This window comes from Oncorhynchus clarkii, chromosome 20, assembly GCF_045791955.1.
Source record: "Oncorhynchus clarkii lewisi isolate Uvic-CL-2024 chromosome 20, UVic_Ocla_1.0, whole genome shotgun sequence".
Taxonomy (NCBI): domain Eukaryota; kingdom Metazoa; phylum Chordata; class Actinopteri; order Salmoniformes; family Salmonidae; genus Oncorhynchus; species Oncorhynchus clarkii.
Window position 1 is genome coordinate 1,552,488 of NC_092166.1, and position 27,236 is coordinate 1,579,723.

The following is a 27,236-nucleotide window of genomic DNA, read 5'->3' on the forward strand; positions in this document are numbered from 1 at the left end:
GGTAGGTCCTGTTGGTCCTGTTATAGGTAGGTCCTGTTGGTCCTGTTATAGGTACCAATCTATCACACTTTCCGTTGAAGCAAATGCACTGGTGTTAATCATCCTGTGTTATTGGCTTTGCTCCAGCCATATAGACTCATAACAAACAAATGAGAAGATGGTTAAGGATCCTGGCAAAGTCTCCATTGCTGTTGACTTACATTTCACTGCTGCTTTTGATACTGTAGCGATCCTTGCTATATGAGCCACGCTACAATTCCTACCAACTGGATTAACCCAATTGGAGCTTTGCAAACGGTGGTTACCTTTCACACCAGCGTCTCGGGTTCAGTTCTCTGCCCCACCATTCACTACAAAGCTATTGCTCATAAAAACCGTCTTAACACACCTGGAAACTTGGTTGGCCTTTGAGGACAAGTTCTTAGTTAGTATTAAAGTGAAAAGCTCAAGTCAAATTCTGTGTTCCTAAAGGGTTGGTACTGGACCCTGCTGTTTCTGTAGATATCTTATTTCTGTTACTGGGAAGGTTCCAGTAGGATAGTAGACCTACCTGTAGGTCTATAGGTACCAGTAGGATAGTAGACCTAGCTGTAGGTCTATAGGTACCAGTAGGATAGTAGACCTAGCTGTAGGTCTATTGTTTCCAGTAGGATAGTAGACTTAGCTGTAGGTCTATAGGTTCCAGTAGGATAGTAGACCTAGCTGTAGGTCTATTGTTTCCAGTAGGATAGTAGACCTAGCTGGTCTACAGGTTCCAGTAGGATAGTAGACCTTGCTGGTCTACAGGTTCTAGTAGGATAATAGACCTAGCTGGTCTATAGGTTCTAGTAGGATAGTAGACCTAGCTGGTCTATAGGTTCCAGTAGGATTGTAGACCTAGCTGGTCTATAGGTGCCAGTAGGATAGTAGACTTAGCTGGTCTATAGCTTCCAGTAGGATAGTTGACCTAGCTGGTCTATAGGTTCCAGTAGGATAGTAGACCTAGCTGTAGGTCTATAGCTTCCAGTAGGATAGTATACGTAGCTGGACTGTAGGTTCCAGTAGGATAGTAGACCTAGCTGTCGGTCTATAGGTTCCAGTAGGATAGTAGACCTAGCTGGTCTATAGGTTCCAGTAGGATAGTAGACCTAGCTGTAGGTCTATAGGTACCAGTAGGATAGTAGACTTAGCTGGTCTATAGGTTCCAGTAGGATAGTACACCTAGCTGGTCTATAGGTTCCAGTAGGATAGTAGACCTACCTGTAGGTCTATAGGTACCAGTAGGATAGTAGACCTATCTGTAGGTCTATAAGTTCCAGTAGGATAGTGTACCTAGCTGTAGGTCTGTAGGTACCAGTAGGATAGTAGACCTAGCTGGCCTATTGGTTCCAGTAGAATAGTAGACATAGCTGGTCTATAAGTTCCAGTAGGATAGTAGACCCAGCTGGTCTGTAGGTTTCAGTAGGATAGTAGACCTAGCTGTAGGTCTATTGTTTCCAGTAGGATAGTAGACCTAGCTGGTCTATAGGTTCCAGTAGGATAGTAGACATAGCTGGTCTATAGGTTCCAGTAGTCCAGTGGGATAGTAGACCTAGCTGTAGGTCTATAGGTACCAGTAGGATAGTAGACCTAGCTGGCCTATTGGTTCCAGTAGGATAGTAGACCTAGCTGGTCTATAAGTTCTAGTAGGATAGTAGACCTAGCTGGTCTATTGGTTCCAGTAGGATAGTAGACCTAGCTGGTCTATAAGTTCCAGTAGGATAGTAGACCTAGCTGGTCTATAGGTTCCAGTAGGATAGTAGACATAGCTGGTCTATAGGTTCCAGTAGTCCAGTGGGATAGTAGACCTAGCTGTAGGTCTATAGGTACCAGTAGGATAGTAGACCTAGCTGGCCTATTGGTTCCAGTAGGATAGTAGACCTAGCTGGTCTATAAGTTCCAGTAGGATAGTAGACCTAGCTGGTCTAAAGTTTCCAGTAGGATAGTAGACCTAGCTGTAGGTCTATAGGTTCCAGTAGGATCGTAGACATAGCTGGTCTATAGGTTCCAGTAGGATAGTAAACCTAGCTGTAGGTCTATAGGTTCCAGTAGGATAGTAGACCTAGCTGGTCTATAGGTTCCAGTAGGATAGTATACCTAGCTGTAGGTCTATAGGTTCCAGTAGGATAGTAGACCTAGCTGGTCTATAGGTTCCAGTAGGATAGTAGACATAGCTGGTCTAAAGTTTCCAGTAGGATAGTAGACCTAGCTGTAGGTCTATAGGTTCCAGTAGGATAGTAGACCTAGCTGGTCTATAGGTTCCAGTAGGATAGTAGACCTAGCTGTAGGTCTATAGGTTCCAGTAGGATAGTAGACCTAGCTGGCCTATTGGTTCCAGTAGGATAGTAGACCTAGCTGGTTTATAGGTTCCAGTAGGATAGTAGACATAGCTGGTCTAAAGTTTCCAGTAGGATAGTAGACCTAGCTGTAGGTCTATAGGTTCCAGTAGGATAGTAGACCTAGCTGGTCTATAGGTTCCAGTAGGATAGTAGACCTAGCTGTAGGTCTATAGCTTCCAGTAGGATAGTAGACCTAGCTGGCCTATTGGTTCCAGTAGGATAGTAGACATAGCTGGCCTTTGTCTTCCTTGGCACTCAGCCAGTTGCTTCCTGTGTTCTGGTGAATCACGTCCCCTCTGTCCTTCCCGTCTTCAAGGGTGCAGGGTGGTGAAGGCCATAGCTCCCTGGGGCCCCATGGTACCACTTCTTCTTTCTCACACACACTTCCTTCGCATGACATGTTTTCACAGCAGACTAGTTTCACTCCCTGGGGTCAGGGTCAAGTGTGTGTTCCTGAAAGAGTGGTAACTATTAAACAGACAGCTAGCCGTTAGCCAGGTATAGTCTGACTGCTAGCCGTTAGCCAGGTAGTCTGACAGCTAGCCGTTAGCCAGGTATAGTCTCACAGCTAGCGGTTAGCCAGGTAGTCTGACAGCTAGCCGTTAGCCAGGTATAGTCTGACAGCTAGCCGTTAGCCAAGTATAGTCTGACAGCTAGCCGTTAGCCAGGTATAGTCTGACAGCTAGCCGTTAGCCAGGTAGTCTGACAGCTAGCCGTTAGCCGGGTGTAGTCTGACATCCAGCCGTTAGCCAGGTATAGTCTGACAGCTAGCCGTTAGCCAGGTATAGTCTGACAGCTAGCCGTTAGCCAGGTAGTCTGACAGCTAGCCGTTAGCCAGGTATAATCTGACAGCTAGCCATTAGCCAGGTAGTCTGACAGCTAGCCATTAGCCAGGTATAGTCTGACAGCTAGCCGTTAGCCAGGTAGTCTGACAGCTAGCCGTTAGCCGGGTATAGTCTGACATCCAGCCGTTAGCCAGGTATAATCTGACAGCTAGCCATTAGCCAGGTAGTCTGACAGCTAGCCGTTAGCCAGGTATAGTCTGACAGCTAGCCGTTTGCCAGGTAGTCTGACAGCTAGCCGTTAGCCGGGTATAGTCTGACATCCAGCCGTTAGCCAGGTATAATCTGACAGCTAGCCATTAGCCAGGTAGTCTGACAGCTAGCCGTTAGCCAGGTAGACAGCGTCTCCAATGGCACCCTATTATTCACTATATAGGATGCCATTTGGGATGCTGCCTTTGTGCTTGTTATTGTAGCTAGTGAGATGACACGTCGGCCTACTTTACATTGTTGTAATAATCATCTAACCTGGATGAACAGACATTGGTTAGTGAATTACATCCTAAATGGCACCCTATTCCCTTTGTAGTGCCCTACTTTCAACCAGGGTCCTTTGTATTGCCCTACTTTCAACCAGGGCCCTTTGTAGTGCCCTACTTTCAACCAGGGTCCTTTGTATTGCCCTACTTTCAACCAGGGCCCTTTGTAGTGCCCTACTTTCAACCAGGGCCCTTTGTAGTGCCCTACTTTTAACCAAGGCCCTTTGTAGTGCCCTACTTTCAACCAGGGCCCTTTGTAGTGCCCTACTTTCAACCAGGGCCCTTTGTAGTGCCCTACTTTCAACCAGGGCCCTTTGTAGTGCCCTACTTTCAACCAGGGCCCTTTGTAGTGCCCTACTTTTAACCAAGGCCCACAGGGTTCTATATCGGAATAGGATGCCATTTGGGGCTCAGACATTGACTACTGTCTCATGACTTGTGGTCCGGGTAAAATACGCAGAACATATATGTTTTTAAACACCACAGTGTTTTCTGCGAATCGTAAACCCTGACACAGTGATGTGTCAGTGCACCTCCCATTCACTAGAAAAGTGTTGAAATGTCGCGACAACATCCGTTGATGGAGAAAAAAAAGCTGTCATGTGACAGAGACTGTCATGTTATTAAATAGCAGACCCAGTCGTACAGAACACTCCACTCTGCTGTAGGACGTCTGTATGTCAGTCACAACCCAACTGGGACCATGACAACCATCATGATAACAGTACTGATGCTCTTCATTCAAACCACCCTGGGGGCTCCTGAAACAGGTATGTTGTTCATCTCATTGGTTATTGGTTTACACCTGAAACAGGTATGTTGTTCATCTCATTGGTTATTGGTTTACACCTGAAACAGGTATGTTGTTCATCTCATTGGTTATTAGTTTACACCTGAAACAGGTATGTTGTTCATCTCATTGGTTATTAGTTTACACCTGAAACAGGTATGTTGTTCATCTCATTGGTTATTAGTTTACACCTGAAACAGGTATGTTGTTCATCTCATTGGTTATTAGTTTACACCTGAAACAGGAATGTTGTTCATCAATCAAACCTCCCTAGAAAGGCAGGATCCTAGGAAGAAACCTAAAGAGGAACCAGGCTCTGAGGGTAGCCAGTCCTCTTCTGGCTGTGCTAGATTGAGATTATAACAGAACATGGCCAAGATGTTCAAACGTTCATAAATGACCAGCAGGGTCAAATAATAATAATAATAATAATAATAATAATAATAATAATCACAGTGGTTGTAGAAGGTGCAACAGGTCAGAACCTCAGGAATAAATGTCAGTTGGCTTTTCATAGCAGAGCATTCAGAGTTAGAGACAGCAGGTGTGGTAGAGAGAGAGTCAAAAACAGCAGGTCCGGGACAAGGTAGCACATCCAGTGAACAGGTCAAGGTTCCATAGCCACAGGCAGAACAGTTGAAATTGGAGCAGCAGCACGACCAGGTGGACTGGGGACAGCAAGGAGTCAGTGACTCAACCCACTCAAATGATGCAACCCTCCTAGGGACAGCATGGAAGGGCACTAGTAAGCCAGTGACTCAGCCCCCATAATAGGGTCAGAGGCAAATAATCCCAGCGGAGAGAGGGGAACCAGCCAGGCAGAGACAAGGGCGGTTCGTCGCTCCAGTGCCTTTCCGTTCACCTTCGCATCCCTGGACCAGACTACACTCAATCATAGGACCTGCTGAAGAGATGAGTCTTCAGTAAAGCCCTGCCTGCAGATGTCTGCTTAGAAATACTAGGGACAATAAGGAAGCCTGCGTCTTGTGTCCGTAGTGTACATGTAGGTATGTACGGCAGGACCAAATCGGAGAGATGAGTAGGAGCAAGCCCATGTAATGCTTTGTAGTTTAGCAGTAAATCCTTGAAATTAGCCTAGCCTTAACAGGAAGCCAGTGCAGAGAGGCTAACACTGGAGTAATATGGTCAGAAAGTAGAGCATTGCAGTAGTCTAATCTAATTTTCTGCATCATTTTTGGACAAAACGTTTCTGATTTTTGCAATGTTACAAAGATGGAAAAAAATCTGTCCTTGAATTATTCTTGATATGTTCGTCAAAAGAGAGATCAGGGTCCAGAGTAACGCCGAGGTCCTTCAGTTTTATTTGAGACGACTGTACAACCATCAAGATTGCCAGATCTAACAGAAGATCTCTTTGTTTCTTGGGACCTAGAACTAGCATCTCTGTTTTGTCCGAGTGTAAAAGTAGAACATTTGCCGCCATCCACTTCCTTATGTCTTAAACACAGGCTTCCAGGGAGGTACATTCTGGGGCTTCACCATGTTCCACTAAATGTACAGCTGTGTATCGTCCGCATAGCAGTGAAAATTAACATCATGTTTCCAAATTACATCACCAAGAGGTAAAATATATAGTGAAAACAATATTGGTCCTAAAACCTTGAGGAACACCGAAACTTACAATTGATTTGTCAGATGACAAACCATTCACAGAGACAAACTGATATCTTTCCGACAGATAAGATCTAAACCAGGCCAGAACTTCTCCGTGTAGACCAATTTGGGTTTCCAATCTCTCCAAAAGAATGTGGTGATCGATGGTATCAAAAGCAGCACTAAGGTCTAGGAGCATGAGGACAGATGCAGAGCCTCGGTCCGATGCCATTAAAAGGCCATTTACCACCTTCACAAGTGCAGTCTCAGTGCTATGATGGGGTCTAAAACCAGACTGAAGCATTTCATATACATTGTTTGTCTTCAGGAAGGCAGTGAGTTGCTGAACAAACAGCTTTTTCAAAAATGTTTGAGAGGAATGGAATATTCGATGTAGGCAGATTCATTTTTTGGTTTTTCAAAAGTGAGTTTTGTACACATTATTACGTTCAACGTAGGAGGTCCAAGTACAGGAATCAGCTCTTTCAGTAGTTCAATAATTTTTTTTCTGATTCAACAAAGAGAAGGGAATAGAGATAGACATTTTGACAATACTTTCTAAATATAATAACAATAAAATTATAAACGACTTGCCAATAACACTGCACCTTTCTTATGACTGTAAAATAAATATGATCGTACTCAGTGACAGCACAACACATGACAACAGATCATTTTCTGCCCAGCGTCCACTGAGTGGTGCAGAGACACATCATTCAAATGCCTGCCGACAACTTCAGCTTTAAGGTGGTTTCCGTCCCTCTGTGACCAAGAAGAAGAGGTCTTGTTTCAATTCTGCAAAATGATTTAGTATTTTTTCATGTTGAGAGCTGAATCCCTCTGAGAAGATCACAGCGAGATGAGAGGTGCTTTTTGCTGCAATAGCAAAGGCAGAGGAAATCGATCCTTTGTCTGGATAGGCCAAAAAATGTGAGGTATAGCTCCCTATGCAAATGAGGTGTCAGATTTCATGTTCTGCATCTCAGATGAGAACAGAGAGCAGTATGTGAAGAGGGACAACCAGAGCTTTCACACAGTGCACAGCAAATGATGCCGTTCACAGAGTGCTCTGACACACGTTGGGCTGACACACATTATCATGTAAAGCCCATTTCTTAGAGTGTTTTACAAACTGGACTATATTTTGTAACTTACTTTGAAGTGATTGGGTCTAAATACGTGTTTGGTAAATAAATTAACTATATTATTATATATATAGATACATTAATTATATGATTATATATATATATATATATATATATAAATTATTTATATTATTATTTATATATATATATAAATGAATAATATTACATATATATATAAATTAATTATATTATTATATATATATATAAATTAATCATGTTATTATATATATATATATAAATTAATCATATTATTATATATATATAAATTAATTATATTATTATTATATATATTAATTAATTATATTATTATATATATTAATTAATTATATTATTATATATATTAATTAATTATATTATTATATATATTAATTAATTATATTATTATATATATTAATTAATTATATTATTATATATATTAATTAATTAATACATTATATTATTATATAATAGGTAGGTGTTAGTGTGTATGTATTTTCCTATTTTTTGGAATTTTTGCTTGACTTTTGTGAGTAAATTCAGTTGTGTTGCTCAAACCTGTGTCCTGCGCCTGACTCCACTACATCTCTGCACCCAATCGCTGACACGTACGTCTGTAGTATTTTACAGGTAGAATGATAAAACTATTTATCCACATTCTGCTCTGATCAAATCCGGTGCTGGAATGTCTTAACAAAACATAACACTAAATATTTAGTCTGACTTCATCCACTGTCCAGAAAAATGGTTTATGTTTCATTGAACAAGCATGGGAAACCGTGTTTAAACCCTTTACAATGAAGATCTGTGAAGTTATTGGGAGTTTTACGAATTATCTTTGAAAGACTGGGTCCTGAAAATGGGACGTTTCTATTTTTGCTGAGTTCAGCATATTGCAGTTTTTTTGTTATACTAAAAAGTCGTAGATTTGTGTTTACTGGTAAAAGTTGAATGTGATATTGATTAAGGATGATGAGGGTGTGGTGCTTGGCCTTATTAGGATTCATATAGTGTTGTGTAGCCCTAGGACTGTTTTATATAGCTCTTTAAGAGTGTTATGTAGCCCTATGACAGTGCTTTACATAGCTCTATGAGATGTTTATGTAGCCCTATGACAGTGCTTTACATAGCTCTATGACAGTGTTATGTAGCCCTACGACTGTTAAAAAGTCCTTATGAAAGAGGGTTCAATTAAAGTGTTCAAATGGTTGCCTATTATGTCAATGCTGGTTAGTGATTGTTGTAATTTTTCTTTGTAGACGGTCCGTTCAACCTCTTCAATGCAGAAAGTGGCATTAGACAGGACCTGGCACGCTGGGTGTCAGGTGGACGTCTCTACTACACCAACAACAGGAAGTGTGCTGGGGTTTCTGGGAAGACAGAGGGTAGTACGCTGGTGTATTCTGACTGTGATGAGAAGAGCCTCCTCCAGCAGTGGGAGTGCAGTAATAACACACTGCTCACACTGAAAGGACAGACTCTGTACCTGCACATTAACGACAACAATGATCTGGTGCTGTCCAGAGACACGGGGCCTCGGAGTCGCTGGACCATCTCTGGAACAACGGACGGCCCCTGCTCAAGGACCCACAGAGGTACAGGATTAGAGTCACACGGTTCACATTTATTAGGATTCTAAAATGAATTTTAGACAAAATGGACAAAGTCTCGACACACAACACAAGAAGCAAAAGAAGCAGGCTTCATATAACTACATCAGACAGTATATTTTATATATTACAGGTTAAATATAACTACATCAGACAGTATATTTTACAGGTTAAATATAACTACATCAGACAGTATATTTTATAGATTACAGGTTAAATATAACTACATCAGACAGTATATTTTATAGATTACAGGTTAAATATAACTACATCAGACAGTATATTTTATAGATTACAGGTTAAATATAACTACATCAGACAGTATATTTTATAGATTACAGGTTAAATATAACTGCATCAGGCAGTATATTTTATAGATTACAGGTTAAATATAACTACATCAGACAGTATATTTTATAGATTACAGGTTAAATATAACTACATCAGACAGTATATTTTACAGGTTAAATATAACTACATCAGACAGTATATTTTATAGATTACAGGTTAAATATAACTACATCAGACAGTATATTTTATAGATTACAGGTTAAATATAACTACATCAGACAGTATATTTTATAGATTACAGGTTAAATATAACTACATCAGACAGTATATTTTATAGATTACAGGTTAAATATAACTACATCAGACAGTATATTTTATATATTACAGGTTAAATATAACTACATCAGACAGTATATTTTACAGATTAAATATAACTACATCAGACAGTATATTTTATAGATTACAGGTTAAATATAACTACATCAGACAGTATATTTTATAGATTACAGGTTAAATATAACTACATCAGACAGTATATTTTACAGGTTAAATATAACTACATCAGACAGTATATTTTATATTTTACAGGTTAAATATAACTACATCAGACAGTATATTTTATAGATTACAGGTTAAATATAACTACATCAGACAGTATATTTTATAGATTACAGGTTAAATATAACTACATCAGACAGTATATTTTATAGATTACAGGTTAAATATAACTACATCAGACAGTATATTTTATAGATTACAGGTTAAATATAACTACATCAGACAGTATATTTTATAGATTACAGGTTAAATATAACTACATCAGACAGTATATTTTACAGGTTAAATATAACTACATCAGACAGTATATTTTATATTTTACAGGTTAAATATAACTACATCAGACAGTATATTTTATAGATTACAGGTTAAATATAACTACATCAGACAGTATATTTTACAGGTTAAATATAACTACATCAGACAGTATATTTTATATTTTACAGGTTAAATATAACTACATCAGACAGTATATTTTACAGGTTAAATATAACTACATCAGACAGTATATTTTATAGATTACAGGTTAAATATAACTACATCAGACAGTATATTTTATAGATTACAGGTTAAATATAACTACATCAGACAGTATATTTTACAGGTTAAATATAACTACATCAGACAGTATATTTTATAGATTACAGGTTAAATATAACTACATCAGACAGTATATTTTATAGATTACAGGTTAAATATAACTACATCAGACAGTATATTTTATAGATTACAGGTTAAATATAACTACATCAGACAGTATATTTTATAGATTACAGGTTAAATATAACTACATCAGACAGTATATTTTACAGGTTAAATATAACTACATCAGACAGTATATTTTATATTTTACAGGTTAAATATAACTACATCAGACAGTATATTTTATAGATTACAGGTTAAATATAACTACATCAGACAGTATATTTTATAGATTACAGGTTAAATATAACTACATCAGACAGTATATTTTATAGATTACAGGTTAAATATAACTACATCAGACAGTATATTTTACAGGTTAAATATAACTACATCAGACAGTATATTTTATATTTTACAGGTTAAATATAACTACATCAGACAGTATATTTTATAGATTACAGGTTAAATATAACTACATCAGACAGTATATTTTACAGGTTAAATATAACTACATCAGACAGTATATTTTATATTTTACAGGTTAAATATAACTACATCAGACAGTATATTTTACAGGTTAAATATAACTACATCAGACAGTATATTTTATAGATTACAGGTTAAATATAACTACATCAGACAGTATATTTTATAGATTACAGGTTAAATATAACTACATCAGACAGTATATTTTACAGGTTAAATATAACTACATCAGACAGTATATTTTATAGATTACAGGTTAAATATAACTACATCAGACAGTATATTTTATAGATTACAGGTTAAATATAACTACATCAGACAGTATATTTTATAGATTACAGGTTAAATATAACTACATCAGACAGTATATTTTACAGATTAAATATAACTACATCAGACAGTATATTTTATAGATTACAGGTTAAATATAACTACATCAGACAGTATATTTTATAGATTACAGGTTAAATATAACTACATCAGACAGTATATTTTATAGATTACAGGTTAAATATAACTACATCAGACAGTATATTTTACAGGTTAAATATAACTACATCAGACAGTATATTTTATAGATTACAGGTTAAATATAACTACATCAGACAGTATATTTTATTGAAAGAAATGACCGATTTTTCCCTGAGATTCCACAATGTACAGTAAGACAGGGACACACTCACAGAGAAAGAGACAAACTCACAGAGAAAGAGAGAGAGACACACTCACAGAGAGAAAGAGACACACACACAGAGAAAGAGACACTCACAGAGAGAAAGAGACACACTCACAGAGAGAAAGAGAAAGAGACACACTCACAGAGAAAGAGAAAGAGACACACTCACAGAGAAGGAGAGAGAGACACACTCAGAGAAAGAGACACACTCACAGAGAAAGAGAAAGAGACACACTCACAGAGAGAAAGAGACACACTCATGAGCGAAAGAGACACACTCACAGAGAGAAAGAGAAAGAGACACACTCACAGAGAAAGAGACACACTCACAGAGAAAGAGAGAGAGACACACTCACAGAGAGAAAGAGACACACTCACAGAGAAAGAGACACACTCACAGAGAAAGAGCGAGAGACACACTCACAGAGAGAAAGAGACACACTCACAGAGAAAGAGACACACTCACAGAGAAAGAGACACACTCACAGAGAAAGAGACACACTCACAGAGAAAGAGACACACTCACAGAGAAAGTTACACACTCACAGAGAAAGAGACACACTCACAGAGAAAGATACACACTCACAGAGAAAGAGAGAGCGACACTCACAGAGAAAGAGAAAGAGACACACTCACAGAGAAAGAGACACACTCACAGAGAAAGAGACACACTAACAGAGAAAGAGAGAGCGACACTCACAGAGAAAGAGAGACACTCACAGAGAAAGAGAAAGAGACACACTAACAGAGAGAAAGAGACACACTCACAGAGAAAGAGACACACTCACAGAGAAAGAGAAAGAGACACACTCACAGAGAAAGAGACACACTCACAGAGAAAGAGACACTCACAGAGAAAGAGAGAGAAACACACTCACAGAGAAAGAGACACACTCACAGAGAAAGACACACTGACAGAGAAAGAGAGAGAGACACTCACAGAGAAAGAGAAAGAGACACACTCACAGAGAAAGAGACACACTCACAGAGAAAGAGACACACAAACAGAGAAAGAGAGAGACACTCACAGAGAAAGAGAAAGAGACACACTCACAGAGAAAGAGACACACTCACAGAGAAAGAGACACACTAACAGAGAAAGAGAGAGAGACACTCACAGAGAAAGAGAGAGAGACACTCACAGAGAAAGAGAAAGAGATACACTAACAGAGAGAAAGAGACACTCACAGAGAAAGAGACACTCACAGAGAGAGAGACACACTCACAGAGAAAGAGACACACTCACAGAGAAAGAGACACACTAACAGAGAAAGAGAGAGAGACACTCACAGAGAAAGAGAAAGAGATACACTAACAGAGAGAAAGAGACACTCACAGAGAAAGAGACACTCACAGAGAGAGAGACACACTCACAGAGAAAGAGAAAGAGAAACTCACAGAGAGAGAGACACACTCACAGAGAAAGAGAGAGAGACATACTCACAGAGAAAGAGACACACTCACAGAGAAAGAGAGAGACACTCACAGCCAGTCTCCCGTAAGAGTGTTAGTATAGAAAGCCATGTTCCCCAACAAGGTCACACAGGGAGGCAAGATGGCAGACACACTAATATAGTAAAACCCTTTGGGTCTAAAACCCATGTCGCACTGAGCACTGAACTACATACAGATCACACAGTAACCAGTAACCACTGTCCCCTTTTCAGAACTCTTTACCATCGAAGGAAACGCATTTGGGCGTCCCTGTCAGTTTCCTTTCCTGTACAAAGACCAATGGTATGGAGACTGCACCTTGGTAGACTCCTCTGATAGACGGCTTTGGTGTGCCATTGAAACAAACTACCAAGACAATGAACTGTGGGGCAACTGTCCATCCAAATGCGAGTATTACATCTATTACTTACTGTGTCAATATAAGCAGCTGTTAGATCTCTCTCTCTCTCTCTCTCTCTTTCGGTTTTATCGTCATGATAACCATATGTTAACGTTGCCAAGGGAAGTGAAATTGATAAAAAGTGAACAGTAAACATGACACTCACACAATTTCCATAATAATAAAGACATTTCAAATGTCATATTATGTCTATATACAATGTCGTAATGATGTGCAAATGGTTAAAGTAGAAAAGGGAAAATACATCTTCACTGAATCTTCACTGGTTGCCCTTTTCTTGTGGCAACAGGTCACAAATCTATTTCACCCAATATATATATATTCTTTGTGGATCTGTGTAATCTGAGGGAAAGATGTCATACATTTGGCAGGATGTTAGGATGTTCCACCTCATGTTGTGGGCAGTGTGTCAATAGCCTGTCTTCTCATGAGAGCCAGGTCTGCCTACGGCGGCCTTTCTCAATAGCAAGGCTGTGCTCTCTGAACATCTCTCCCCCATCCCTCTGCAGCTACGGAGCATTGGCATAAGAACCCGGTCACAGGTGCATTCTACCAGGTGAACCTCGACTCTGCTCTGACCTGGCACCAGGCTCGGACCAGTTGCCAACAGCAGGGAGCAGACTTGGCCTCAATCACCGAACCCCTCGAGCAGACCTACTTAGCAGGTAGCGCCACCCGGTGGCCATGCACACATGTATCAGGCGTGTCAAACTCAAGTAGTGTGTTTATTAGTGTACTGTTCATGTACCAGTGTGTTTATTAGTGTACTGTTCATGTACCAGTGTGTTTATTAGTGTGCTGTTCATGTACCAGTGTGTTTATTAGTATACTGTTCATCTACTAGTGTGTTTATTAGTGTACTGTCCATGTACTAGTGTGTTTATTAGTGTACTGTTCATGTACCAGTGTGTTTATTAGTGTACTGTCCATGTACTAGTGTGTTTATTAGTGTACTGTTAATGTACCAGTGTGTTTATTAGTGTACTGTTCATGTACTAGTGTGTTTATTAGTGTACTGTTAATGTACCAGTGTGTTTATTAGTGTACTGTCCATGTACTAGTGTGTTTATTAGTGTACTGTTAATGTACCAGTGTGTTTATTAGTGTACTGTTCATGTACTAGTGTGTTTATTAGTGTACTGTTCATGTACTAGTGTGTTTATTAGTGTACTGTTAATGTACCAGTGTGTTTATTAGTGTACTGTCCATGTACTAGTGTGTTTATTAGTGTACTGTTAATGTACCAGTGTGTTTATTAGTGTACTGTTCATGTACTAGTGTGTTTATTAGTGTACTGTCCATGTACTAGTGTGTTTATTAGTGTACTGTTAATGTACCAGTGTGTTTATTAGTGTACTGTTAATGTACCAGTGTGTTTATTAGTGTACTGTTCATGTACTAGTGTGTTTATTAGTGTACTGTCCATGTACTAGTGTGTTTATTAGTGTACTGTTAATGTACCAGTGTGTTTATTAGTGTACTGTTAATGTACCAGTGTGTTTATTAGTGTACTGTTCATGTACTAGTGTGTTTATTAGTGTACTGTTAATGTACCAGTGTGTTTATTAGTGTACTGTTAATGTACCAGTGTGTTTATTAGTGTACTGTCCATGTACTAGTGTGTTTATTAGTGTACTGTTAATGTACCAGTGTGTTTATTAGTGTACTGTTCATGTACTAGTGTGTTTATTAGTGTACTGTTAATGTACCAGTGTGTTTATTAGTGTACTGTTAATGTACCAGTGTGTTTATTAGTGTACTGTTAATGTACCAGTGTGTTTATTAGTGTACTGTTCATGTACTAGTGTGTTTATTAGTGTACTGTTAATGTACCAGTGTGTTTATTAGTGTACTGTTAATGTACCAGTGTGTTTATTAGTGTACTGTCCATGTACTAGTGTGTTTATTAGTGTACTGTTAATGTACCAGTGTGTTTATTAGTGTACTGTTCATGTACTAGTGTGTTTATTAGTGTACTGTTAATGTACCAGTGTGTTTATTAGTGTACTGTTCATGTACCAGTGTGTTTATTAGTGTACTGTTCATGTACCAGTGTGTTTATTAGTGTACTGTTAATGTACCAGTGTGTTTATTAGTGTACTGTCCATGTACTAGTGTGTTTATTAGTGTACTGTTAATGTACCAGTGTGTTTATTAGTGTACTGTTCATGTACAGGCCTGTGTGGTAGGCTGCATGTGCCGCTGTGGACGGGGCTGAATGCTCTGGAACAGGACAGTGGGTGGCAGTGGATCAGTGGAAAGCCTCTCCGCTACTTCCGCTGGGACTCTGGTGAGTCCTCACCTTCACACTATTCCCTTCATGCTGCACTACTCTGGACCAGGGTCAGTAACACTATAGAGGGGTGAAGGACCAGGGTCAGTTAGTTACACTATAGACGGGAAAAGGACCAGGGTCAGTTAGTTACACTATAGAGGGGAAAAGGACCAGAGTCAGTTACACTATAGAGGGGTAAAGGACCAGGGTCAGTCAGTTACACTATAGAGGGGAAAAGGACCAGGGTCAGTCAGTTACACTATAGAGGGGAAAAGGACCAGAGTCAATTACACTATAGAGGGGTAAAGGACCAGGGTCAGTCAGTTACACTATAGAGGGGAAAAGGACCAGGGTCAGTTAGTTACACTATAGAGGGGAAAAGGACCAGGGTCAGTTACACTATAGAGGGGAAAAGGACCAGGGTCAGTTAGTTACACTATAGAGGGGAAAAGGACCAGGGTCAGTAACACTATAGAGGGGAAAAGGACCAGGGTCAGTTAGTTACACTATAGACGGGAAAAGGACCAGGGTCAGTTAGTTACACTATAGAGGGGAAAAGGACCAGAGTCAGTTACACTATAGAGGGGAAAAGGACCAGGGTCAGTCAGTTACACTATAGAGGGGAAAAGGACCAGGGTCAGTTAGTTACACTATAGAGGGGAAAAGGACCAGGGTCAGTTAGTTACACTATAGAGGGGAAAAGGACCAGGGTCAGTCAGTTACACTATAGAGGGGAAAAGGACCAGGGTCAGTTAGTTACACTATAGAGGGGAAAAGGACCAGGGTCAGTCAGTTACACTATAGAGGGGAAAAGGACCAGGGTCAGTTAGTTACACTATAGAGGGGAAAAGGACCAGAGTCAGTTACACTATAGAGGGGAAAAGGACCAGGGTCAGTTAGTTACACTATAGAGGGGAAAAGGACCAGGGTCAGTTAGTTACACTATAGATATATAGTATATACAGCTATATCTCCACAACTGTAGACTAACAACTATATCATCTTCAGTTGTAGCGATATAGTTGTTAGTCTTCAGTTCTAGTGATATAGTTGTTAGTCTTCAGATCTAGTGATATAGTTGTTAGTCTTCAGTTGTAGTGATATAGATGTTAGTCTTCAGATCTAGTGATATAGTTGTTAGTCTTCAGTTGTAGTGATATAGTTGTTGTTGTTGTTTTTGTGTAGGTCATCCTCGCACTGATCCTGGTCATATCTGTGGACTAGTCGACCCAGGTCAGCAGTCCTACTGGCAGAGCTCCCTGTGCTCCAAGAAACATGGCTACGTCTGTCAGAAAGATCCACCTACATCCCCCGTTCCCCCAGGTAGGTCTGTCAGAAAGACCCACCTGCATCCCCGTTCCCCCAGGTAGGTCTGTCAGAATGACCCACCTGCATCCCCCGTTCCCCCAGGTAGGTCTGTCAGAATGACCCACCTGCATCCCCTGTTCCCCCAGGTAGGTCTGTCAGACAGACCCACCTACATCCCCCGTTCGTTCACCCAGGTAGGTCTGTCAGAAAGACCCACCTACATACCCCGTTCACCCAGGTAGGTCGGTCAGAAAGACTTTCCTAAGCCCCTTTCACCCAGGTTGTTCTGTCAGAAAGACCTCCCTAAAAGCCCCTGTTCACCCAGATCCAACACGTTCTACTCTGCTCAAATTTAATCATGTCCAGTTCATTTCAGTCCAGTCTCATCCAGTCCAGTCTAGTCCAGTTCATTTCAGTCCAGTCTAGTCCAGATAATTTCATTCCAGTCTAGTCCAGTCCAGGCTAGTCCAGTTCATTTCAGTACAGTCTCGGCCAGATAATTTCAGTCCAGTCTAGTCCAGTCTAGTCCAGTCCAGTCTAGTCCAGTCCAGTCTAGTCCAGTTCATTTCAGTCCAGTCTAGTCCAGATAATTTCAGTCCAGTCTAGTCCAGTCTAGTCCAGTCCAGTCCAGTCTAGTCCAGTTCATTTCAGTCCAGTCCAGTCCATTTCAGTCCAGTCTAGTCCATTTCATTTCAGTCCAGTCTAGTCCAGTCTAGTCCAGTTCATTTCAGTCCAGTCTCGTCCAGTCTAGTCCAGTTAATTTCAGTCCAGTCTAGTCCAGTCCATTTCAGTCCAGTCTAGTCCAGTCCAGTCTAGTCCAGTTAATTTCAGTCCAGTCTCGTCCAGTCTAGTCCAGTCTAGTCCAGTCCAGTCTAGTCCAGATAATTTCAGTCCAGTCTAGTCCAGTCTAGTCCAGTCCAGTCTAGTCCAGTCTCGTCCAGTCTAGTCCAGTTCATTTCAGTCCAGTCTAGTCCAGTCTCGTCCAGTCTAGTCCAGTTCATTTCAGTCCAGTCTAGTCCAGATCATTTCAGTCCAGTCTAGTCCAGATAATTTCAGTCCAGTCTAGTCCAGTCTAGTCCAGTCCAGTCTAGTCCAGTCTAGTCCAGTCCAGTCTAGTCCAGTCTAGTCCAGTCCAGTCTAGTCCAGTCTAGTCCAGTTCATTTTTGTATTATATTGTTTATTATGGGCGGTGTATTTCTTGTATTCTACAATGTGTTTCCCTTTGTTTGTGATCCACAGAAGTGACAGGTTACTGCTCCAGTCCGTGGATTCCCTACGCTGCCAGGTGCTACCTCCTCCAGCGTACCAAGAAGACCTGGACAGAGGCTCAGACGGAATGTCGGAAGGACGGAGGCGACCTGGCCAGCATCCACAACATTGAGCAGCACAGCTTTGTGATGTCACAGCTGGGATATGGTCAGTGAAACAGAGATACACTCACACGTTAGACAGTCAGTGAAAAGGCTAACTCCAACTCTCCCCTTTCCCTCCTCTCCTCCTCTCCTCCTTTCCTCTGTCCCAGCGGCCGCTGACGAGCTGTGGATCGGGATGAACGATGTCAAGACGCCACTACTGTTTGAGTGGAGCGACCAATCCCCTGTCACCTTCACTAGGTGGGAGGAAGCCATGCCGATGGAGGGCAACTGTGTACTGGTCAGAGGAGAGGTATGGTACCATCAACCCCCCTCCACACTGCCCTAACCCTTACACCCCCTAACCCTAACACCCCCTAACACCCCCTAACCCTAACACCCTCTAACACCCTCTAACCCTAACACCCTCAAACCCTTACACCCCCTAACCCTAACACCCTCTAACCCTTCCACCCCCTAACCCTAACACCCCCTAACCCTAAACCTTACACCCTCTAACCCTAACACCCCCTAACCCTAACACCCCCTAACCCTAACACCCCCTACCCCTAACACCCCCTAACCCTTACACCCCCTAACCCTTACACCCCCTAACCCTAACACCCCCTAACCCTAACACCCCCTAAACCTAACACCCCCTAACACCCCCTAACCCTTACACCCCCTAACCCTAACACCCCCTAACCCTAACACCCCCTAACCTTGGTCCTAACCCTTACACCCCCTAACCCTTACACCCCCTATCCCTTACACCCCCTAACCCTAACACCCCCTAACCCTAACACCCCCTAACCCTAACACCCCCTAACCCTGACACCCCCTAAACCTAACACCCCTTAACCCTTACACCCCCTAACCCTAACACCCCCTAACCTTGGCCCTAACCCTAACACCCCCTAACCTGGGGCCTAACCCTAACACCCCCTAACCCTTACACCCCCTAACCTTAACACCCTCTAACCCTCACACCCCCTAACCCTTACACCCCCTAACCCTAACACCCCCTAACCCTAACACACCCTAACACCCTCTAACCTTGGCCCTAACCCTTACACCCCCTAACCTTGGCCCTAACTCTAACCCTAACCCTAACCCTAACCCTTGGCCCTAACCCTAACACCCCCTAAACTTGGCCCTAACCCTGGGGCGGCAGGGTAGCCTAGTGGTTAGAGCGTTGGACTAGTAACCGGAAGGTTGCGAGTTCAAACCCCCGAGCTGACAAGGTACAAAATCTGTCGTTCTGCCCCTGAACAGGCAGTTAACCCACTGTTCCCAGGCCGTCATTGAAAATAAGAATTTGTTCTTAACTGACTTGCCTGGTTAAATAAAGGTAAAAAAAAAAAAAAAAAAAAAAAAAAAAAAAAAAAACCCTAACACCCCCTTACCCTAACACCCCCTAATCTTAACACCCCCTAACTTTGGCCCTAACCCTAACACCCCCTAACCTTGGCCTTAACCCTTATACCCCCTAACCTTTGCCCTAAACCTTACACCCCCTAACCCTAACACCCCCTAACTTTGGCCCTAACCCTAACACCGCCTAACCCTAACACCCCCTAACCCTAACACCCCCTAACTTTGGCCCTAACCCTAACACCCCCTAACCCTAACACCCATTTACAACCACACCAACCCGCTCCCTCCTTGACGATGTCCTGTGTGACTGTGTCTGTCTTACAGCAGGGCAGGTGGGCTACTCAGGTGTGTGACAACCAGCGTGGCTTCATCTGTATGAAGAAATCTACCTCCCAACCCTCAGGGGACCAGGTGGACACGAACCCAGGCTGCAAATCGGTGAGTGGACATCCAGGGAGAGCAGAGGTCAGCCTGGGAGAGCAGAGGTCAGCGCTATAGAGCAGAGGTCAGCCAGGGGGAGCAGAGGTCAGCCAGGGAGAGCAGAGGTCAGCCAGGGAGAGCAGAGGTCAGCGCTATAGAGCAGAGGTCAGCCAGGGAGAGCAGAGATCAGCCAGGGAGAGCAGAGATCAGCCAGGGAGAGCAGCGGTCAGCCAGGGAGAGCAGAGGTCAGCCAGGGAGAGCAGAGGTCAGCCAGGGAGAGCAGAGGTCAGCGCTATAGAGCAGAGGTCAGCCAGGGAGAGCAGAGGTCAGCCAGGGAGAGCAGAGGTCAGCCAGGGAGAGCAGAGGTCAGCCAGGGAGAGCAGAGGTCAGCCAGGGAGAGCAGAGGTCAGCCAGGGAGAGCAGAGGTCAGCCAGGGAGAGCAGAGGTCAGCCAGGGAGAGCAGAGGTCAGCCTGGGAGAGCAGATGTCAGCTAGGGAGAGCAGAGGTCAGCCAGGGAGAGCAGAGGTCAGCCTGGGAGAGCAGATGTCAGCTAGGGAGAGCAGAGGTCAGCCAGGGAGAGCAGAGGTCAGCCAGGGAGAGCAGAGGTCAGCCTGGGAGAGCAGATGTCAGCTAGGGAGAGCAGAGGTCAGCCAGGGAGAGCAGAGGTCAGCCAGGGAGAGCAGAGGTCAGCCAGGGAGAGCAGAGGTCAGCCAGGGAGAGCAGAGGCCAGCCAGGGAGAGCAGAGGTCAGCCAGGGAGAGCAGAGGTCAGACTAACAGCTGTTTCTGACCCTGTTTGCCTCTCTGAAGCATTGGACCAGGCATGGCTCCTTTTGCTACTTTGTGGGACCAGAGATCAAGACCTTTGATGAGGCCAAAGAGACATGCAAGAGCTCACAGTCATATCTGGCAGATGTTTCTAGCAGGTAAGAACGAAACCGGGATATACTTCTCTGTATCAAAAATTTGGGCTAGATGAATTTGGCTAGATAATACATTGTCTAATGATAATGAGTTCCATTATAATGTATATCTTATTTGGTCCACTGTTATGTCATCACAGTTTTTGCTCTATACTGAAAGTGCTCCATCTTGATCCCTCGGCTGCTGACACCATTTTAGGGCATTGTATTAACAGTGGACTAAAGGACCAAATGCTAAAATAGAGTTTTTGAGTAAAATATACCTTTAACCATAATGTTTCAATATTGTTATAAAGATAATGTGTCCAGGGTGGATAATGATCCATGATAATGATCTATAATCACGTGCCATGAAAATGTTCCATGATAATGATACAATGGTAAAGTCTCAAAATAATGTGTACAGGGTGGATAATGCTACAATGATAATGTCTCAAAATAATGTGGCCAGGGTGGATAATGCCACATGATAATGTGCCATGATAACAATCCAGGACAATGTTCCATGATAATGCTCACACGATAATAACTTTAAAAAATAATATGTACAGGGTGGATAATGCTACAATGATAATGTCTCAAAATAATGTGGCCAGGGTGGATAATGCCACACGATAATGTGCCATGATAACGATCCAGGATAATGTTCCATGATAATGTTACACGATAATGCTACCATGATAATGTCTTTAAAAAAATGTGTCCAGGGTGTATAATGTTATAATGATAATGTCTCATAATAATGTGTCCAGGGTGTATAATGTTATAATGATAATGTTTTCATAATAATGTGCCCAGGTTGGATAATGCTTTCCTGATCAGCCTGGTTGGGTCCAGGCCAGAGCAACACTTCTGGATCGGACTCTCCAACCAGAACCACATCGACTTCTTCAGCTGGACGAACAGCAACAGGGTCAGGTACACCCACTGGAACGCACAGATGCCAGGTAAAGGACAACCTCAGAGATATATAATAATACTATATATTGTAGTGACAGATGCCAGGTATAGGACAACCTCAGAGATATATAATAATACTATATATTGTAGTGACAGATACTGTAACGGTTTTCTAGGTGTGAAGGAGAGCCGGACCAAAATGCAGCGTGTAGATTTCGATCCATGTTTAATGAACAACATAAACATGAATTAACACAAACACTACAAAACAAAGAACGTAAACAACGAAACAAAAACCGAAACAGCCTATACTTGTGAAAAACTAACAACGGTAGGAACAAGGACACTAAGGACAATCACCCACGACAAACTCAAAGAATATGGCTGCCTAAATATGGTTCCCAATCAGAGACAACGATAAACACCTGCCTCTGATTGAGAACCACTCCAGACAGCCATAGACTTTGCTAGATACCCCACTAAGCTACAATCCCAATACCAACACCAGAACCCCAAGACAAAACACACCACAATACAAAAACCCCATGCCACTCCCTGGCCTGACCCAATACATGAAGATAAACACAAAATACTTCAACCAGGGCGTGACAGATACCAGATATAGGACAACCTCAGATGTATATAATAATACTATATATTGTAGTGACAGATGCTAGGTATAGGACAACCTCAGATATATATAATAATACTATATATTGTAGTGACAGATTCCAGGTATAGTACAACCATGGAGATATATAATAATACTATATATTGTAGTGACAGATGCCAGGTATAGGACAACCTCAGAGATATATAATAATACTATATATTGTAGTGACAGATGCCAGGTATAGGACAACCTCAGAGATATATAATAATACTATATATTGTAGTGACAGATGCTAGGTATAGGACAACCTCAGAGATATATAATAATACGATATATTGTAGTGACAGATGCTAGGTATAGTACAACCTCAGAGATGTATAATAATACTATATATTGTAGTGACAGATGCTAGGTATAGGACAACCTCAGAGATGTATAATAATACTATATATTGTAGTGACAGATGCTAGGTATAGGACAACCTCAGAGATGTATAATAATACTATATATTGTAGTGACAGATGCTAGGTATAGGACAACCTCAGAGATGTATAATAATACTATATATTGTAGTGACAGATGCCAGGTATAGGACAACCTCAGAGATGTATAATAATACTATATATTGTAGTGACAGATGCTAGGTATAGGTTCAGTTCTATAGTAGGAGTCTCACTACAGTTCTATAGTAGGAGTCTGACTACAGTTCTATAGTAGGAGTCTGACTACAGTTCTATAGTAGGAGTCTCACTACAGTTCTATAGTAGGAGTCTCACTACAGTTCTATAGTAGGAGTCTGACTACAGTTCTATAGTAGGAGTCTCACTACAGTTCTATAGCAGGAGTCTCGCTACAGTTCTATAGTAGGAGTCTCACTACAGTTCTATAGTAGGAGTCTCACAACAGTTCTATAGCAGGAGTCTCGCTACAGTTCTATAGTAGGAGTCTCACTACAGTTCTATAGTAGGAGTCTGACTACAGTTCTATAGTAGGAGTCTCACTACAGTTCTATAGTAGGAGTCTTACTACAGTTCTATAGTAGGAGTCTCACTACAGTTCTATAGTAGGAGTCTGACTACAGTTCTATAGTAGGAGTCTGACTACAGTTCTATAGTAGGAGTCTCACTACAGTTCTATAGTAGGAGTCTCACTACAGTTCTATAGTAGGAGTCTGACTACAGTTCTATAGTAGGAGTCTCACTACAGTTCTATAGCAGGAGTCTCACTACAGTTCTATAGTAGGAGTCTCACTACAGTTCTATAGTAGGAGTCTCACAACAGTTCTATAGCAGGAGTCTCGTGCTACAGTTCTATAGTAGGAGTCTGACTACAGTTCTATACTAGGAGTCTGACTACAGTTCTATAGTAGGAGTCTCACTACAGTTCTATAGCAGGAGTCTCGCTACAGTTCTATAGTAGGAGTCTCACTACAGTTCTATAGTAGGAGTCTGACTACAGTTCTATAGTAGGAGTCTCACTACAGTTCTATAGTAGGAGTCTCACTACAGTTCTATAGCAGGAGTCTCACTACAGTTCTATAGTAGGAGTCTGACTACAGTTCTATAGTAGGAGTCTCACTACAGTTCTATAGTAGGAGTCTCACTACAGTTCTATAGCAGGAGTCTCATGCTACAGGTCTATAGCAGGAGTCTCACTACAGTTCCATAGTAGGAGTCTCACTACAGTTCTATAGTAGGAGTCTCACTACAGTTCTATAGTAGGAGTCTCACTACAGTTCTGTAGTAGGAGTCTCACTACAGTTCTATAGTAGGAGTCTCACTACAGTTCTATAGTAGGAGTCTCACTACAGTTCTATAGTAGGAGTCTGACTACAGTTCTATAGTAGGAGTCTGACTACAGTTCTATAGTAGGAGTCTCACTACAGTTCTATAGTAGGATTCTCACTACAGTTCTATAGTAGGAGTCTGACTACAGTTCTATAGTAGGAGTCTCACTACAGTTCTATAGTAGGAGTCTCACTACAGTTCTATAGCAGGAGTCTCACTAAATTTCTATAGTAGGAGACTGACTACAGTTCTATAGTAGGAGTCTCATACTACAGTTCTATAGTAGGAGTCTCACTACAGTTCTATAGTAGGAGTCTGACTACAGTTCTATAGTAGGAGTCTGACTACAGTTCTATAGTAGGAGTCTCACTACAGTTCTATAGTAGGAGTCTGACTACAGTTCTATAGTAGGAGTCTCACTACAGTTCTATAGTAGGAGTCTCACTACAGTTCTATAGTAGGAGTCTCATACTACAGTTCTATAGTAGGAGTCTCACTACAGTTATATAGTAGGAGTCTCACTACAGTTCTATAGTAGGAGTCTCACTACAGTTCTATAGCAGGAGTCTCATGCTACAGGTCTATAGCAGGAGTCTCATGCTACAGTTCTATAGTAGGAGTCTCACTACAGTTCTATAGTAGGAGTCTCACTACAGTTCTATAGTAGGAGTCTCACTACAGTTCTATAGTAGGAGTCTCACTACAGTTCTATAGTAGGAGTCTCACTACAGTTCTATAGTAGGAGTCTCACTACAGTTCTATAGTAGGAGTCTCACTACAGTTCTATAGTAGGAGTCTCACCACAGTTCTATAGTAGGAGTCTCACTACAGTTCTATAGTAGGAGTCTCACTACAGTTCTATAGTAGGAGTCTCACTACAGTTCTATAGCAGGAGTCTCATGCTACAGGTCTATAGCAGGAGTCTCATGCTACAGTTCTATAGTAGGAGTCTCACTACAGTTCTATAGTAGGAGTCTCACTACAGTTCTATAGTAGGAGTCTCACTACAGTTCTATAGTAGGAGTCTGACTACAGTTCTATAGTAGGAGTCTCACTACAGTTCTATAGTAGGAGTCTCACTACAGTTCTATAGCAGGAGTCTCATGCTACAGGTCTATAGCAGGAGTCTGACTACAGTTCTATAGTAGGAGTCTCACTACAGTTCTATAGTAGGAGTCTCACTACAGTTCTATAGTAGGAGTCTCACTACAGTTCTATAGTAGGAGTCTCACCACAGTTCTATAGTAGGAGTCTCACCACAGTTCTATAGTAGGAGTCTCACTACAGTTCTATAGTAGGAGTCTCGTTACAGTTCTATAGCAGGAGTCTGACTACAGTTCTATAGTAGGAGTCTCACTACAGTTCTATAGTAGGAGTCTGACTACAGTTCTATAGTAGGAATCTCACTACAGTTCTATAGTAGGAGTCTCACTACAGTTCTATAGTAGGAGTCTCACTACAGTTCTATAGTAGGAGTCTCACTACAGTTCTATAGTAGGAGTCTCACTACAGTTCTATAGTAGGAGTCTGACTACAGTTCTATAGTAGGAGTCTGACTACAGTTCTATAGTAGGAGTCTCACTACAGTTCTATAGTAGGAGTCTCATACTACAGTTCTATAGTAGGAGTCTCACTACAGTTATATAGTAGGAGTCTCACTACAGTTCTATAGTAGGAGTCTCACTACAGTTCTATAGCAGGAGTCTCATGCTACAGGTCTATAGCAGGAGTCTCATGCTACAGTTCTATAGTAGGAGTCTCACTACAGTTCTATAGTAGGAGTCTCACTACAGTTCTATAGTAGGAGTCTCACTACAGTTCTATAGTAGGAGTCTCACTACAGTTCTATAGTAGGAGTCTCACTACAGTTCTATAGTAGGAGTCTGACTACAGTTCTATAGTAGGAGTCTCACTACAGTTCTATAGTAGGAGTCTCACCACAGTTCTATAGTAGGAGTCTCACTACAGTTCTATAGTAGGAGTCTCACTACAGTTCTATAGTAGGAGTCTCACTACAGTTCTATAGCAGGAGTCTCATGCTACAGGTCTATAGCAGGAGTCTGACTACAGTTCTATAGTAGGAGTCTCACCACAGTTCTATAGTAGGAGTCTCACTACAGTTCTATAGTAGGAGTCTCACTACAGTTCTATAGTAGGAGTCTCACCACAGTTCTATAGTAGGAGTCTCACCACAGTTCTATAGTAGGAGTCTCACTACAGTTCTATAGTAGGATTCTCGCTACAGTTCTATTGCAGGAGTCTGACTACAGTTCTATAGTAGGAGTCTCACTACAGTTCTATAGTAGGAGTCTGACTACAGTTCTATAGTAGGAATCTCACTACAGTTCTATAGTAGGAGTCTCACTACAGTTCTATAGTAGGAGTCTCACTACAGTTCTATAGTAGGAGTCTCACTACAGTTCTATAGTAGGAGTCTCACTACAGTTCTATAGTAGGAGTCTGACTACAGTTCTATAGTAGGAGTCTGACTACAGTTCTATAGTAGGAGTCTCACTACAGTTCTATAGTAGGAGTCTTACTACAGTTCTATAGTAGGAGTCTCACTACAGTTCTATAGTAGGAGTCTCATACTACAGGTCTATAGTAGGAGTCTGACTACAGTTCTATAGTAGGAGTCTCATACTACAGTTCTATAGTAGGAGTCTGACTACAGTTCTATAGCAGGAGTCTCATACTTCAGTTATATAGTAAGAGTCTGACTACAGTTCTATAGTAGGAGTCTCACTACAGTTCTATAGTAGGAGTCTGACTACAGTTCTACAGTAGGAGTCTCACTACAGTTCTATAGTAGGAGTCTGACTACAGTTCTATAGTAGGAGTCTCACTACAGTTCTATAGTAGTAGTCTCACTACAGTTCTATAGTAGGAGTCTCACTACAGTTCTATAGTAGGAGTCTGACTACAGTTCTATAGTAGGAGTCTCACTACAGTTCTATAG

General features: G+C 41.4%; 1 protein-coding gene across 1 annotated transcript in view; it reads left to right on the plus strand.

Annotated features, from left to right (window-relative positions):
* Nucleotides 1-4,381: 4,381 nt before the first annotated feature.
* LOC139377204 (macrophage mannose receptor 1-like) overlaps nt 4,382-27,236 on the plus strand; it is a 102,286-nt gene continuing 79,431 nt past the window's right edge. The window contains exons 1-11 of the mRNA XM_071120205.1: nt 4,382-4,448; nt 8,463-8,798; nt 13,137-13,310; nt 13,834-13,989; nt 15,501-15,614; nt 16,785-16,922; nt 18,147-18,323; nt 18,430-18,572; nt 19,961-20,074; nt 20,865-20,980; nt 21,776-21,924. Of these exons, the coding sequence (XP_070976306.1) occupies nt 4,382-4,448; nt 8,463-8,798; nt 13,137-13,310; nt 13,834-13,989; nt 15,501-15,614; nt 16,785-16,922; nt 18,147-18,323; nt 18,430-18,572; nt 19,961-20,074; nt 20,865-20,980; nt 21,776-21,924 (1,684 nt within the window). The remainder of the gene's footprint in view (nt 4,449-8,462; nt 8,799-13,136; nt 13,311-13,833; nt 13,990-15,500; nt 15,615-16,784; nt 16,923-18,146; nt 18,324-18,429; nt 18,573-19,960; nt 20,075-20,864; nt 20,981-21,775; nt 21,925-27,236) is intronic.